Raw genomic sequence first — 12,771 nt, 5'->3', positions numbered from 1 at the left:
GGGGAGGAGAGAGACCCAGAGAAAGGGACTCGGAAATCCAGAGGGATGGTGACACAGCTTCCCAGAAATTGCAAAGAGTGCCAGCGTTCACAGGGAGTCATAACCTTCGTGTTTCTCTGCACTTGCCCAGCAGAGGGCGCTCCGGGCCCCCTATTCCTTTGATCCCGGTAACCGTTAATCCCCACCACTTCCTCCCAAGCCCATCAGATGGGGCTATTTTTACGCGGTGTCATAGGACACCGGTGGCTGGAAGGCCATCATCTGTCTGTCCTTTGGTCCCTTCCAGTGACCCTGCGTCATCTCCCCAGCCTACCCCACCCCCACCTGTTCTTGGCAGGCCCGGCCTCCTTCTCCGCTACCGAGGGCTCTAGCTCAGGCTTCTCGGGGTCTCCGAATTCTTATCGAGAATAGAGGTGGACAAGAACTTGGCGAGGGAACGGGGTGTGGGGCACACATGATCGTGGCATGCAGCTGCTGAGGGGTCTCCAGGACGGAGCAACCACCAGGGCAGTGGTTGGCAGGCAGAGCTGACCTACAGTTACGGTCAGAAAGAGATCCAGAGATACGACTCGAGAGACCCTGAGTCCTCCAGCATCCCTGAGACAGGAACTCGCAATACTTCAGGAATACAGGGAAAGAGACCCAAGGGGAGCCCCAGGGAAACCCAGGGACAGAGACACAGAGTGCTAAGAGATAATGAGAAGAGATCCCGGCTGAGGGGAGAGATAGAGACCAAGGGAGACAGATAAACTGAGACAAGCCCCTAAGAAAGAGTCAAAGGCAGAGATCCAGGGACCAAGACACAGACAACTGACAGAGACACCCTCCCCCCCAATACATCCTCTAGAATGGCAAACCTCAGAGATAACTGACCCATAGAGATACACAGAGATAGAGCCCTTAACAGAGACTCAAAATGAAGACACAGGCAGCCGCAGAAACATACAAGATGACTAGAAAGACGTGGAAGTTTGTCACTCCAACAGAGGGGCTCGGATATTTGTAAAAAAGACACGAGAGACACATGGGAAACTCGAAGAGACACGGGGCCGAGGGAAAGGGGACTGGAGAGCCGGATGGGCGCGGGAAACTGCGGCTGGGGGGGAAGGGGAGGGCACCCCGGCAGAGGGCGCGCGGCCGCCCTCTGCCCCGCCGGGGTCAGGCGCCCCCTCCCCCGCGCCCTGGCCGGACGGCCGGGCTATTTTTACGCGTGGACACCGGACACCAGACTGGGGCGGCGGCGGCGGCGGCCGAGGCGGGGCCGGGCCGGGCCGGGTCGGGCGTCGGGGCCACACGTCCGTCCGCGGGTCGCCGGGGCTGCGCGCGCCATGGAGCCGCGGTGCCCGCCGCCGTGCGGCTGCTGCGAGCGGGTGGTGCTCAACGTGGCCGGGATGCGTTTCGAGACGCGGGCACGCACCCTGGGCCGCTTCCCGGACACGCTGCTAGGGGACCCGGCGCGCCGCGGCCGCTTCTATGACGGCGCGCGCCGCGAGTACTTCTTTGACCGGCACCGGCCCAGCTTCGACGCCGTGCTCTACTATTACCAGTCGGGCGGGCGGCTGCGGCGGCCGGCGCACGTGCCGCTCGACGTCTTCCTGGAGGAGGTGGCCTTTTACGGGCTGGGCACCGCGGCGCTGGCGCGCCTGCGTGAGGACGAGGGCTGCCCCATGCCGCCAGAGCGCCCCCTGCCCCGCCGCGCCTTCGCGCGCCAGCTCTGGCTGCTCTTCGAGTTCCCCGAGAGTTCGCAGGCCGCGCGCGTGCTCGCCGTCGTCTCCGTGCTCGTCATCCTCGTCTCCATCGTCGTCTTCTGCCTCGAGACGCTGCCCGACTTCCGCGACGACCGCTACAACCCGGGGCTCGCTGCGGTAGCGGCTGCCGGCCCGGTGAGGGGGCGGGGCCTGGGTGGAGAGAGGCGGGGCTCGGGAGGAGCCGAGCCGGGGTCGGGGTACGGGGAGGCGGGGCCTCTCGGGAAGGAGGGGCCCGGCCGTGGGTGGGCGGGGCATTGAGGGGCTTGTCGGGATACCCGCCAGTGAAGGGTGGGGCGAGGGGCTCGAGAGGTGGGCAACCCAGGGACCCGGCCTGACCAGGGGAATCTACCTTTTAAAGGCGGGCTGGGGGCGGGGAAGGGATAGCCTCATGGGGGCGGGGCCCGAGGATCTGAGCAGAAGAACCTCCCAATCACAGGGCGGGGTTGAGACAAGGGCGGGAGGGGGCGGGGTTGAGACAAGGGCGGGAGGGCAGGAAGACCCCTACGTTAAGAAATGAAGCTGAGGGCTGAGAGTCCGAAAAATCAGGGGTCTGTGCGGCTGGCAGTAACCAATAGAAAGATGGGCTGGAGGTGGTGAGAGTGGAGCTTGAGGGAGCTGGAGACAGAGGACCGAGGTGGGAGGAATCTGTCACAAAGTCAGGCTGAGAGGGCCCTGAGAGTCAGGGCCCCAGGGCTTGGTGTGCAAACAAGGTGTTTAGCCATTGTAGTCGGGGCTTCTAGGGGGCTGGTTAGGGAGGGCAGAGCACAAGGAAGCATGACCTGGGTGGTGACCCTCCCCATCTAGAAAATCAAAGCTGGGGGGTGGGATTTTGGATGGACCCTCACTCAGGAGACCTCACTTTCAGGAGACACCCCCCCCTCCCCCCGAAGGATCAGGGACCATAAGGTCAGCCGCGCAGGCATGATCCCTAGAGCTCTGGAAAGGGATCTAGGACAGCTGGGTCACTGGAGGCCTGGGGGCAATGACTGCTGACCAATTTGTATGGAAGTAGTTGCACATTTAAATCACAAATGTGGCTGTTGCACATTTAAATCACAAATGTGGCTGTTCCTGTGCGTCCCAGCCCTGGTGTGGTCCTCTCTGAACCCCTTCCTCCCTGCAGTTCCCCGCTCGGCTGAATGGCTCCAGCCCAGTGCCCGGACCCCTGTCTCGCATGCCCTTCGATGACCTGTTCTTTGTGGTGGAGACGTTGTGTATCTGTTGGTTCTCCTTTGAGCTACTGGTGCGCCTGGTGGCCTGCCCGAGCAAGGCGGCCTTTTTCAAGAACGTGATGAACCTCATCGATTTTGTGGCCATCCTACCCTACTTTGTGGCGCTAGGCACCGAGCTAGCCAGACAGCGGGGTGTAGGCCAGCCAGCCATGTCCCTGGCCATCCTACGAGTCATCCGTCTAGTTCGCGTCTTCCGAATCTTCAAGTTGTCCCGGCACTCAAAGGGCCTGCAGATCTTGGGCCAGACACTACGGGCCTCCATGCGTGAGCTGGGCCTCCTCATCTTCTTCCTCTTCATCGGTGTGGTCCTCTTCTCCAGCGCAGTCTACTTCGCTGAGGTCGACCGGGAAGACTCCCATTTCACCAGCATCCCCGAGTCCTTTTGGTGGGCAGTGGTCACCATGACCACAGTTGGCTATGGAGACATGGCACCCGTCACTGTGGGCGGCAAAATAGTGGGCTCCCTGTGTGCCATCGCTGGAGTATTGACCATTTCCCTTCCCGTGCCAGTCATTGTCTCCAACTTCAGCTACTTTTACCACCGGGAGACAGAGGGCGAAGAGGCTGGGATGTACAGCCATGTGGACACGCAGCCATGTGGCCCACTGGACGGCAAGGTCAATGGGGGGTTGATGGATGGAGAGATGCCTGAGCTACCACCTCCACTCTGGGCACCCCCTGGGAAACACTTGGTCACTGAAGTGTGAGGGACAGTTGAGGTCTGCAGGACCTCACGTTTCTTTGGAGGGAGGGAGGGAGGGGTAGAAGGGAAGGTTAGAGGGAGGGGGTTGGGTTTAGGAAGAACTAGGTTAAGTGGTAATGAGTTAGGGAACACTGGGTCTTGTTGGGTCTTGAGTTGTGGTTTGGTAGCTCCCGTGGGTACTTCCTTAAGTGACGGTGAATGGCCATGAGTTATAATGAGTTGATGGGGAGGCTCCATTGGTTTGTACTACATTGGGTTGTGCAAGACTTACAGAGCCTTTCGTGGTAAGTGTTGAGACAGATTTGGTCAGATAGTTTTGTTTTCTAGGTCCTCGTTGGGTTGGGCTGTGTTGTTGAGTCTGGGTGAGTCTTGTCCAATTGCATTGTGCAGGATTCTGTAGTTTTATGAGTCCCCTAGGGCCATTTTGGATCAAGTTAGGTGGTCACCCACGGCATTGTTGGGGCTGAGTGCGTGTTCATGCATGGTGTTGTGGAGTTGAGTTGAGACATGTTGGAAATTGTGTGGCTTTGTGATTCTTCTAGGGCTATGTTATTTTAGGTTCTGTGAACTTGTGAGTCACTTAGAACTACAAAGAGTCAAGTGATTGAATGTGAGCTTTCTAGGTCATGTTAGGTTAAGCTGGGCTGGAATGTATGACGGTCTGAGTCTTTCAGGGTTCTGTTGGGTTGAATTGTGTAGAGTAATGTAGCTGGAAGTTTTGGGGGGCTACACTGAGATGAATCATATCAAACTGTATAACCATGTGAGTCTCATAGGGGTATGCTGAGGTGAATTACCCCAGGTTGTGTCATTGTGAGTCCTGTAGGAATGTTAGGTTGAGTTGGACTGTGCGTATGGGCTCCATAGGGCCATGTTGGTTTGTTTTGCATTTAGTGGTAGCACCGGGACCCAAGAATAACAACACTGGGGAGGAATCATGTATCAGGGAGAAAGTGTGGCATTAGGGACTCTGCGAGACAAACAACTGACTTGCCCAGTGTCATTTATTGTAAGGGGCGGGGCTGAGTGCTGAACCCCTTGATTCAGTTGTTTGTGCAGAGAGCCTCCGGGTGAGCTAGGAAGATGTAGACAGTCCTTCCATTTACTCTACACCTGCTTCATTTTGCCATTCATACCCTCTCTATCTGTCCTCCCCTACAGTTTAGCTTCTAACCATGGAGATCAGAGCCGCAAGGGAAGGGGAAAGGGGAAGAATCTGTACTTTGTTCAGGCACGATGGGAGAGAAGGAGACAGAAACCCAAATGAAGGGACAGAGACCTGGAAGTGATAAAGACTCAGAGAAAGAGAGAGATAGAAACCCAGAGGAGAGGGAGCAAAGACCCAAAGAGGGAGGAAGAGAGATTTAGGGAGAAGGAAACAGGACAAAGACCCAAAGAGATGGGGAGATGGAGACCCAGAGGAGGGGGGTCAGAAACTCCAAGGAGAAAGAGAGACAGAGACCAAGAGTGGGACATGGAGATGGGGGGGGGGTGTGTCAGACACCTGGAGAGGGACAGACACCAGAGCTGGAGCCAGACCAGGGCACCCCCGAGAAAGAGAACCAAAAAAGGAATAGAGAGAAAAAAAATCAGTGCCTCTGAACCCAAGAGATACGCAGAGTCTCTCTTCCACGGAATCACAAAGGGATCCCAAATCAGGGCACCCCACCCTATCCTCCCACAGCTCAGGAAGAATGTCAGATAAACTTGGGAGCCCACTCTATTTTCTAGGGGAGAAACTAGAGTCTTAGGGCATGGGAGTGGCTTCCTGGGGTCCCGTGGCACATCCCAGGAGCTGGGGTTTATGGCAGGCTGTCCGACTCCCCCTGTCCCATCAGCCTGCAGGTGTCCTCCAGCCGAGTTTCTCCCAAACAAAGAAACTGAGGCTCAGAGGGGAGGGTGGGATCCAAGGCAGGAAGCCAAACGTTTTCAGAGAGCTTTCAGTACCAAAAGGGCATTTAGAGGAGGAGAGGAGGATGCCTCAATCACAAACACATAGAGGGCTTCCTACGTGCCAAAACATCATCTGAAGTCCTTTACTTGTATTAATTTATTAAAACCAGTGGTTTACAGAGTGGTGGTGTTGTTATTTTCAGCTACTGGCCCTTCCCTTTTTGGGTCCAGTGAAATCTTACTTTGATGCGGTGTGGCTCCTCAGAGGGGACCTGGTCTGAGGGACACACACGTCCATGGAGTCCTTGGTGACTCAGAATGCAGCTACGGAATTCAGTCTGGAAACCCGTGATTTAATCCAACTCCCTTTTTTATACAGAGTGAAGGTAGAAGGGACAGATGGTGGGAAGAGTTTGATCAAGGTTGAAAGCCATAGAATCTGTAGGTGGCCCATTCCCTCTGAAATGGAAAGTCACATCTGGAGACAGAAATGGAGATAGACCCCCTCACGGTGACAGACACAAGGCAGAGTCTGGGTCCAGCAGAGACCCAAAGAGGAGGAGACACATGCAGAGAGGGACCAAGACCTGGAGAGATGACACTGAAGGGGCAAAGGGAGAGCAGGAGGGCGGTGACCTAGGAGGGGGGAGTCAGAGACCCCCTCCAGAGATCCACAGAAGCTGGGAAGCCAACCAGAGAGGAGAGATCAAGAGAGACAGAGAGAGGGAGCAGGGTTAGAGGCCCAGACAGAGAGGGAGAGGGGGACAGAGACTGGTCTACTTTTCTTTGAAAACTTACCTGTTCAACCCCATCAGAGACCGGAAGTCACACAGAGTGTCTCTGGTAGGGGGTGGGACCTGTTGGGTGCTTAGGGATGGGGTGGGGGGCAAATGTGGAGAGGTCAGGGAAGTAACCCAAGGGGACACTCAGACTGGGAAGTGCCCCTCCTCCACCCTCAGTAAACAACCCACAGCCACCTTCCACAGTCTTCTACGTTGCCTTGGCGGGACTGGGAAAAGGAGAGGGGAACACCCTAATCCGGGGACACCCTTCCTGCCACCTTGCCATGCTATATTTAGGCTGATGGAGGGGTATGGGATGACCCCCTGCCCCTCCCAAGATGGATATCAGCTTTCCTCCTAAAATAGCTCTGGGGGAGGGGTGAAGGGCCTGGGACTCTAATTCCATCTGACCTCAGTCTGTCTGAGGATCTCTCTCTTCTCACTGGGTCTCTGTCCCCCTTCTGGGATTGTGTCCCCTTCTCTCGAGTGTCTTTCCTCTCTCTAGGTTTTTGCCCCCCCCCCCCCTCCATTTCTGTGCCTTTCCCATCTCCCTTTGTCACTCTTCTTTTTTTTTCTCCAAGCAGGTCGTTGTGTTCCCACATCAAATCCTTGTCTATCTCTGAGTCCTATAATACCTTGAATTTCTCTTATCTGAGTTCAGGACAGACCCTCTCTCCCCCAGTCCCCACCCAGGAAATTCCAGCAGAGGGGACTCTGTGGGAGAACACCCCCAACGCCATATGCACTGTCTCCCAGGGCCTGGGGCCTTATCGCTGCCCAAGTCCAGCTGGTTAATGTCTGGCCTAGAGCTCCTGGGAAAGTGGGGATGAGAGCAGAGGGTGGGAATCTGCCTAGAGATTGACACTTAATTGGCAACAGAACGCAAAGAAATCTCAGGCCCAGACTCCCCACTCTAAGGAAAAGGGAGCTGCTGTCAGGACTCCTGGGTCTGAGGGAGGAGGGGGTTGGGGGTCCTGACTCCTGGGTCTGAGGGAGGAGGGCCTAGGGGGGTAAGGACTCCAGGGTCTGAGGGAGGAGAGGGCTGGGGGTGGGGGGGGGCGAACTCCTAGGTCTGAGGGAGGAGGGGCTTGAGGTGAGAACTCCTGGGTCTGAAGGAGGAGGGGCTGGAGTCAGGATCTCCTGGGTCCGAGGGAGGAAGGGACTGGGGGTGCCCAGACTCCTGATTCTGAGGGAGGAGGGGCTGGGAGTGAGAACTCCTGGGTCTGAGGGAGGAGGGGCTGGCGGAGTGAGGACTCCTGGGTCTGAGGGAGGAGGGGGTTGGGGGCGGGTCCTGACTCCTGGGTCTGAGGGAGGAAGGGACTGGGGGGGCCCAGACTCCTGGGTCTGAGGGAGGAGGGGCTGCGGGTGAGAACTCCTGGGTCTGAGGAAGGCGGGGCTGGCGGAGTGAGGACTCCTGGGTCTGAGGCAGGAGGGGGTTGGGGGCGGGTCCTGACTCCTGGGTCTGAGGGAGGAGGGACTGGGGGTCAGAACTCCTGGGTCTGAGGGAGGAGGGACTGGGGGTCAGAACTCCTGGGTCTGAGGGAGCAGGGGGCTGGCGCCTGGCCTCCCAGGGCTGAGACGGGCCGGTTGCTGAGCGAGCCTGGCCAGCCTTCCGAGGTCCCGGCACGCGTCTGGAAGGCGGGATCCCCCGGCCCCTCCTCCGCCGTCAGGCACCGCCCCGCCCCCGCCTCCGCCCCCGCCCGGGCCAGCCTTAGAGTGTGCGGCGAGGAGCCGGCGGGCGAGCGGGCGTCCCTGCAGCCGATGAGCGGGAGGAGGAGCCGCGCCGCGCTAGGGCCAGCGGAGGAGCCGAAGAGGGCGCCCCAGGTAAGAGCCTCCGCGCCTCCTCCCCCGGGATTCCGGCGGCCGGGTCGCCCTGCCCCCGGGTAGGGAGGGACGGGGGCGGGGCCTGAGGGGGCGGGGCTTGGCGGAGGAAACTGAGGCAGAAGCGAAGTCCTCCAGATATGCCGCCGGTTACCCCCAGAGGGGTCTCAGGAGACCATTCCCCCAGCTCAGATCTTCTTTGGGAGGAGGGCTCTGGGAATACGTAATTCGGGATACCTGGGGAAGAGCCCTGAACTCCAGAACTCCCAGGTCTGAGGGAGGAAGGCGCTGGGGGGCTGGACTGCTCGGGCTCTCAGGGAGGAGGGTGCTGGGCTCCCGGACGCCAGCACGTGAGAGAGGGAGCTGGAGATCTAGACTCCTGAAGGAGGAGGAGGCGGGGAACCGGGACTTTCGGGTCTGAGTGAGGTGGCGGCCGGGAACAGGGACTTCTGGTCTGAGGGAGGAGGTAGCTGACTTCTGGTCCTGGTTGGATCGGCATAGTTGGGTCTCTTCACACCCTTCTTTCCATTTCCCCATCTCGGAGCCAAGGCAGGCAGCCACTCCAGGTATGTGCGGTAGACGTCTTGGACGGGCCCCGGCCTGTCCTGTGAGGATAGAACATTCCAGGAAGCAGCCTCAGGGACCCAGGGCTTCTTGAGTGTGGGCCCTCAGGGACCCGGGTGTCCAGACCAGCGCCACCCCCGCCCTGTCTGGGAGATGAATGGGCCGTGGAGGATGTAATCTTTTCCAGCCTCCTCTATCCTCCCGCCTCTGCCCCCGCCCTCCCAACCCCCCCGCCTTTCCCCTCACCTCCCCCATCTGCTTCCCATCCCAGCCAGGAACCATCACCTGGTCAGGGAAGGGGCCTCTGGGAAGGGGGCGCGGCCTTGACTCTTGGGTACCCTGCACTTTAGGAGGAACGCTGGGAAGGGGAGTGTTCAGGCCCCCTCCCCCACTTGCCCACACAACCTGCCTGTTCCCTTCTTCCCCTAGGTGGCTGCCCCTTCCCTCTCCTGAGATGTCAGGAAAGAGGGGACCACCTGTGTCCCCCACAGGGGTCCCCCAGAGCCTGGGGGCCCCCAGCACTGGAGCCTGGAGGTGGACGAGGTGTTGACAGGTCTGGTAACCACCTGCTGCTTCCTACTTCTCTCCATACCACTTTCCCAGAACCACAGACTTCCAGAATATTGCAGAGAAACTGTAGGGTCCACGCCCTCACCACTGTCTCCCAGCCCCTGGTTCCTTCCTTCCTTCCTCCTTTTTATTTATTTATTTTTTCTTTTAAGATTTTATTTACTTGTCAGAGAGAGAGAGAGAGAGCACAAGCAGGGAGAGTGGCAGGCAGAGGGAGAAGCAAGGCTCCAAATGAGCAAGGAGCCCAAGTTGATCCCAGGACCCTGGGATCATGACCTGAGCCAAAGGCAGATGCTTAACCGGCTGAGCCACCCAGGTGTCCCCCCGGTTCATTTCTTGAACAGGGAAACTGAGGCCCCACACGGGAGAGGAAATGTCTTACCTTCTCAGTGGCAGTGTTGAGCTGAACTTGGGTCTTACTAGGATCCCAGAACATCGTCCTTCTTAGAATTTGGAACCTCCAACTTCCTCTAGGCTGCAGGACTTAGGGTCCCGCAAGGCTGCAGGTAGGGGTAGGATTCAGGGCAGAGTTGCTCTGACCGGGCTCAAGTCCTACTTCTGACATTTGCTGGCTGTGTGATCTGGTATCAGTCACTCACCTCTCTGAGCCTGTATTTCTCCATTTGCTGATTTGGCTATTATTGGCAATAGTAGTAGAATAATTATGATTAATCCAGAAGTTGGGTGTTATCTAAGTCCTAGAATATAAGGTCCTCCCAAGGTTCTAGAACAAGGGCTTCCCACAGTTCTGGCATTCAGGTCCCCCTGGAGTTCCCAACCTCTGCCCCCCTCCCCCACTAAGTTTTTACCCTCATCTCTAACTCCAGCTTCCCTCTCTATCCTCAGGTGCTCAGCGAGATGCTCCCCAGCCCCTCCTGCTCCCTCCCCATCCTCCTCCTTTTCCTCCTCCCCAGTGTCCCAATGGAGTCCCATCCCCCACCCTTACCACTGCCCCCATTTCTGGCCCCTGAATGGGACCTCCTGTCCCCCCGAGTAGTCCTGTCCAGGGGCACTCCTGCTGGACCCCCTCTGCTATTCCTGCTGGAGGCCGGGGCCTTTGGGGAGCCAGCAGGCAGCCCCGCCAACCGCAGTCGGCGAGGGGTGAGCGAGACAGCACCAGCAAGTCGCCGGGGAGAGCTGGCTGTGTGTGATGCGGTCAGCGGCTGGGTGACGGACCGCCGGACAGCCGTGGACCTGCGAGGGCGTGAGGTGGAGGTGCTGGACGAGGTTCCTGCGGCTGGAGGCAGTCCTCTCCGCCAGTACTTCTTTGAGACCCGCTGCAAGGCAGACAGCGCTGCTGAGGAAAGTGGCCCTGGCGGGGGTGGGGGAGGCTGCCGGGGTGTGGACCGGAGGCACTGGGTGTCTGAGTGTAAGGCCAAGCAGTCCTATGTTCGGGCATTGACCTCTGATGCCCAGGGCCGTGTAGGCTGGCGATGGATTCGAATTGACACTGCCTGCGTCTGCACGCTCCTCAGCCGGACTGGTCGGGCCTGAGGCGCATGCTCAGGAACTGGGCAGGCAGAGGAAGAAGATAGCTGGATGCTGAGGGACCTCAGGGGTGGCCTGGCTGCTCTGGGCCTCAGTTTGGGAACTTGTGAAATGGTCACAAAATCACAGCTTTCCGAGTTGGAGAGCTCAACCCATGCAAGACAGGTGGTGAAAACAAATGGGGTTTTGAAGGATGAATAGGAGTTCTTCTGGATGAACTTGAGGGTGATGATGATGATGATAACATCCAATACTTTCTGAGTGTCTACCGTTTATCAGTGCTAATACACAATTTGTGAGATCAACTCTGGTGGATTTAACCATCGGAGGAAACTTGGCTTCTAAGTTGCTAACCGCTTGATCTCGGAGGACATCTTGCTCACCCTGGAGAGAGTGACAAGGAAGTGATATGTCAAGAAGTGGTGGGGGAGTATAAAAGCGGACACATAAGCAACCAGTTGGGAACTGGGGTTTGAATGAGAAATCTTACTTGGTCACATGGGGAGAGTGTTGGTTTAGAATGTTCTTTCTTAAGGTAATAAGCTAGCCATCACAGTAGGAGCACAGGCAAGGTTGAATGATAAGAAGTCAGGATGCTAGAGAGTTTAACCCTGTTGGGGAGTTTCTGTACCAACTTTTAATCCATATTGGGAAAGAAATAGACCTTAGAATCATCCAGCTTGAGTATGGTGTAAAATTCAGAGCAATTGACCTGACTCCTGGCTAGGATTAGTGGTAGGCTTCGAGTGGTCCAATAAAATCCAAAAGGAGAAGTAGCCCCAGAGGCCTGATTGAGGGGTTCAGTGTGACATGGGGTCAGGTTGCAGAAGATAGCCTCAGTTTTCCCCATCTGAAGAATGGGTTAGTGGGATGAGCTACTGGGAGCTGAAAAGCCAGAGCCCTTGACCAAAAGGTCTTTAAAGTGAGGAGGTGACAAGGGAAGTCAGGAGTAGACCCCACACCTTCAGGATACCCCCCCTTCATGTATCACCAGTCCATACCTTAAGCCTGTTGCCAACACACACACACACACACACACACACACACACACAATCTTTTAGAACCGGCTTTACGCTAAGGACTGAGACCATAGAGACCACCCCCCCCCCCATTCCTCCGTCAACACAGACTGGGCCCCTGGGAAGGGTAAGGGTGGGTGGTTCCGGCTGCCTCTGTTTCTACATCTCTGTGTTTCTAGGTCTGTGGTTCCCACTCTCCTTTTTGTCACCTCCCTCTCTGTCTCTTGTGTCTGGGTCAGTAGCTCTCCGTCTCTGTTTCTCATTCACCCCTTTCTCATCCATTCTTGCCTGTGTTTCTTTCTCATCAAAGTTCTTTCCACATCCCCTCCGCTCTCTTGCTAAGTATTTCCCTGTGTCTGTGTCTGCGGGTCTCTCCCTCGTCACCCACCCCCATATCCAGGTGGAAGTTTTCAACAAAATCAAAGGCAGGCAGGACAGACGAAGGCCAAGCCCTGGGCTGACGCCTCCAGCACACACATGGAGGGAGGGAGAGCCCTGGGGAAGTCTGGAAGTCGTTACCCCTGAGATAGGCAGGCCTGGCAGAGGGAGGAGGGGGCCGAGAGAGTTGGGACCCCGTAGGAAAGTGGACTGCTTCTCATGGATTCCCTGATGGCAGTGGGTGGTCTCCGTCCTCCTCCTCCAGGTCTCCGTCTCCCCAGGCGGGGTTCTCTGTGTCTCTAAAATTCCCTACAATTTGAGCTATTCCCCCTTCCTCCCTCCTCCCCCCTTCGACCCTTCTCTCTCTCTCTGGGATTCCCCTCCCCCATTTCTCTGAGTTTCCGTGCCCTTCCCTCAAAGTCCCAGCGCCTCTGAGCCTGGGTCTCTTTCTTGTTCTGTCCAACCATCCACACACCTGCAGGCCTTCCATTGGCTGAGCTCAGGGTGGGCGGGTTCTGTTACCTGGGGCAACAGGAACAACAAGCCAGCCCCGGCGTGGCTCCCCCGCAGGGG

The 12,771-nt window shown here is 57.4% G+C and overlaps 2 protein-coding genes across 2 annotated transcripts; both read left to right on the top strand.

Moving 5' to 3' along the window:
* The first annotated feature begins 1,313 nt into the window (after positions 1-1,313).
* On the top strand, positions 1,314-3,687 carry KCNA7 (potassium voltage-gated channel subfamily A member 7). The gene is made up of 2 exons (XM_045988943.1): positions 1,314-1,883; positions 2,872-3,687. The coding sequence occupies exons 1-2, from the start codon at positions 1,329-1,331 to the stop codon at positions 3,685-3,687; spliced, it is 1,371 nt and encodes a 456-aa protein (XP_045844899.1). The 5' UTR covers positions 1,314-1,328.
* Positions 3,688-8,095: 4,408 nt separating this feature from the next.
* Positions 8,096-10,919, top strand: NTF4 (neurotrophin 4). Its single transcript, XM_045989315.1, has 3 exons — positions 8,096-8,182; positions 9,173-9,296; positions 10,160-10,919. The coding sequence occupies exon 3, from the start codon at positions 10,172-10,174 to the stop codon at positions 10,805-10,807; it is 636 nt and encodes a 211-aa protein (XP_045845271.1). The 5' UTR covers positions 8,096-8,182; positions 9,173-9,296; positions 10,160-10,171; the 3' UTR covers positions 10,808-10,919.
* The last annotated feature ends 1,852 nt before the right edge of the window (positions 10,920-12,771 follow it).

The sequence above is a fragment of the Meles meles genome, chromosome 19 (assembly GCF_922984935.1).
Source record: "Meles meles chromosome 19, mMelMel3.1 paternal haplotype, whole genome shotgun sequence".
NCBI classification, from domain to species: Eukaryota; Metazoa; Chordata; class Mammalia; order Carnivora; family Mustelidae; genus Meles; species Meles meles.
Note: the sequence above shows the minus strand (reverse complement) of the source record. Positions and strands in the feature narration are given on the sequence as shown.

Excerpts from the sequence above, each read along its gene's own strand:
- KCNA7 (XM_045988943.1), top strand. The coding sequence starts at position 1,329 with ATGGAGCCGCGGTGCCCGCCGCCGTGCGGCTGCTGCGAGCGGGTGGTG. Across the intron at positions 1,884-2,871 it reads CGGTAGCGGCTGCCGGCCCG|TTCCCCGCTCGGCTGAATGG; the intron begins GTGAGGGGGCGG and ends TCCTCCCTGCAG.
- NTF4 (XM_045989315.1), top strand. The coding sequence starts at position 10,172 with ATGCTCCCCAGCCCCTCCTGCTCCCTCCCCATCCTCCTCCTTTTCCTC.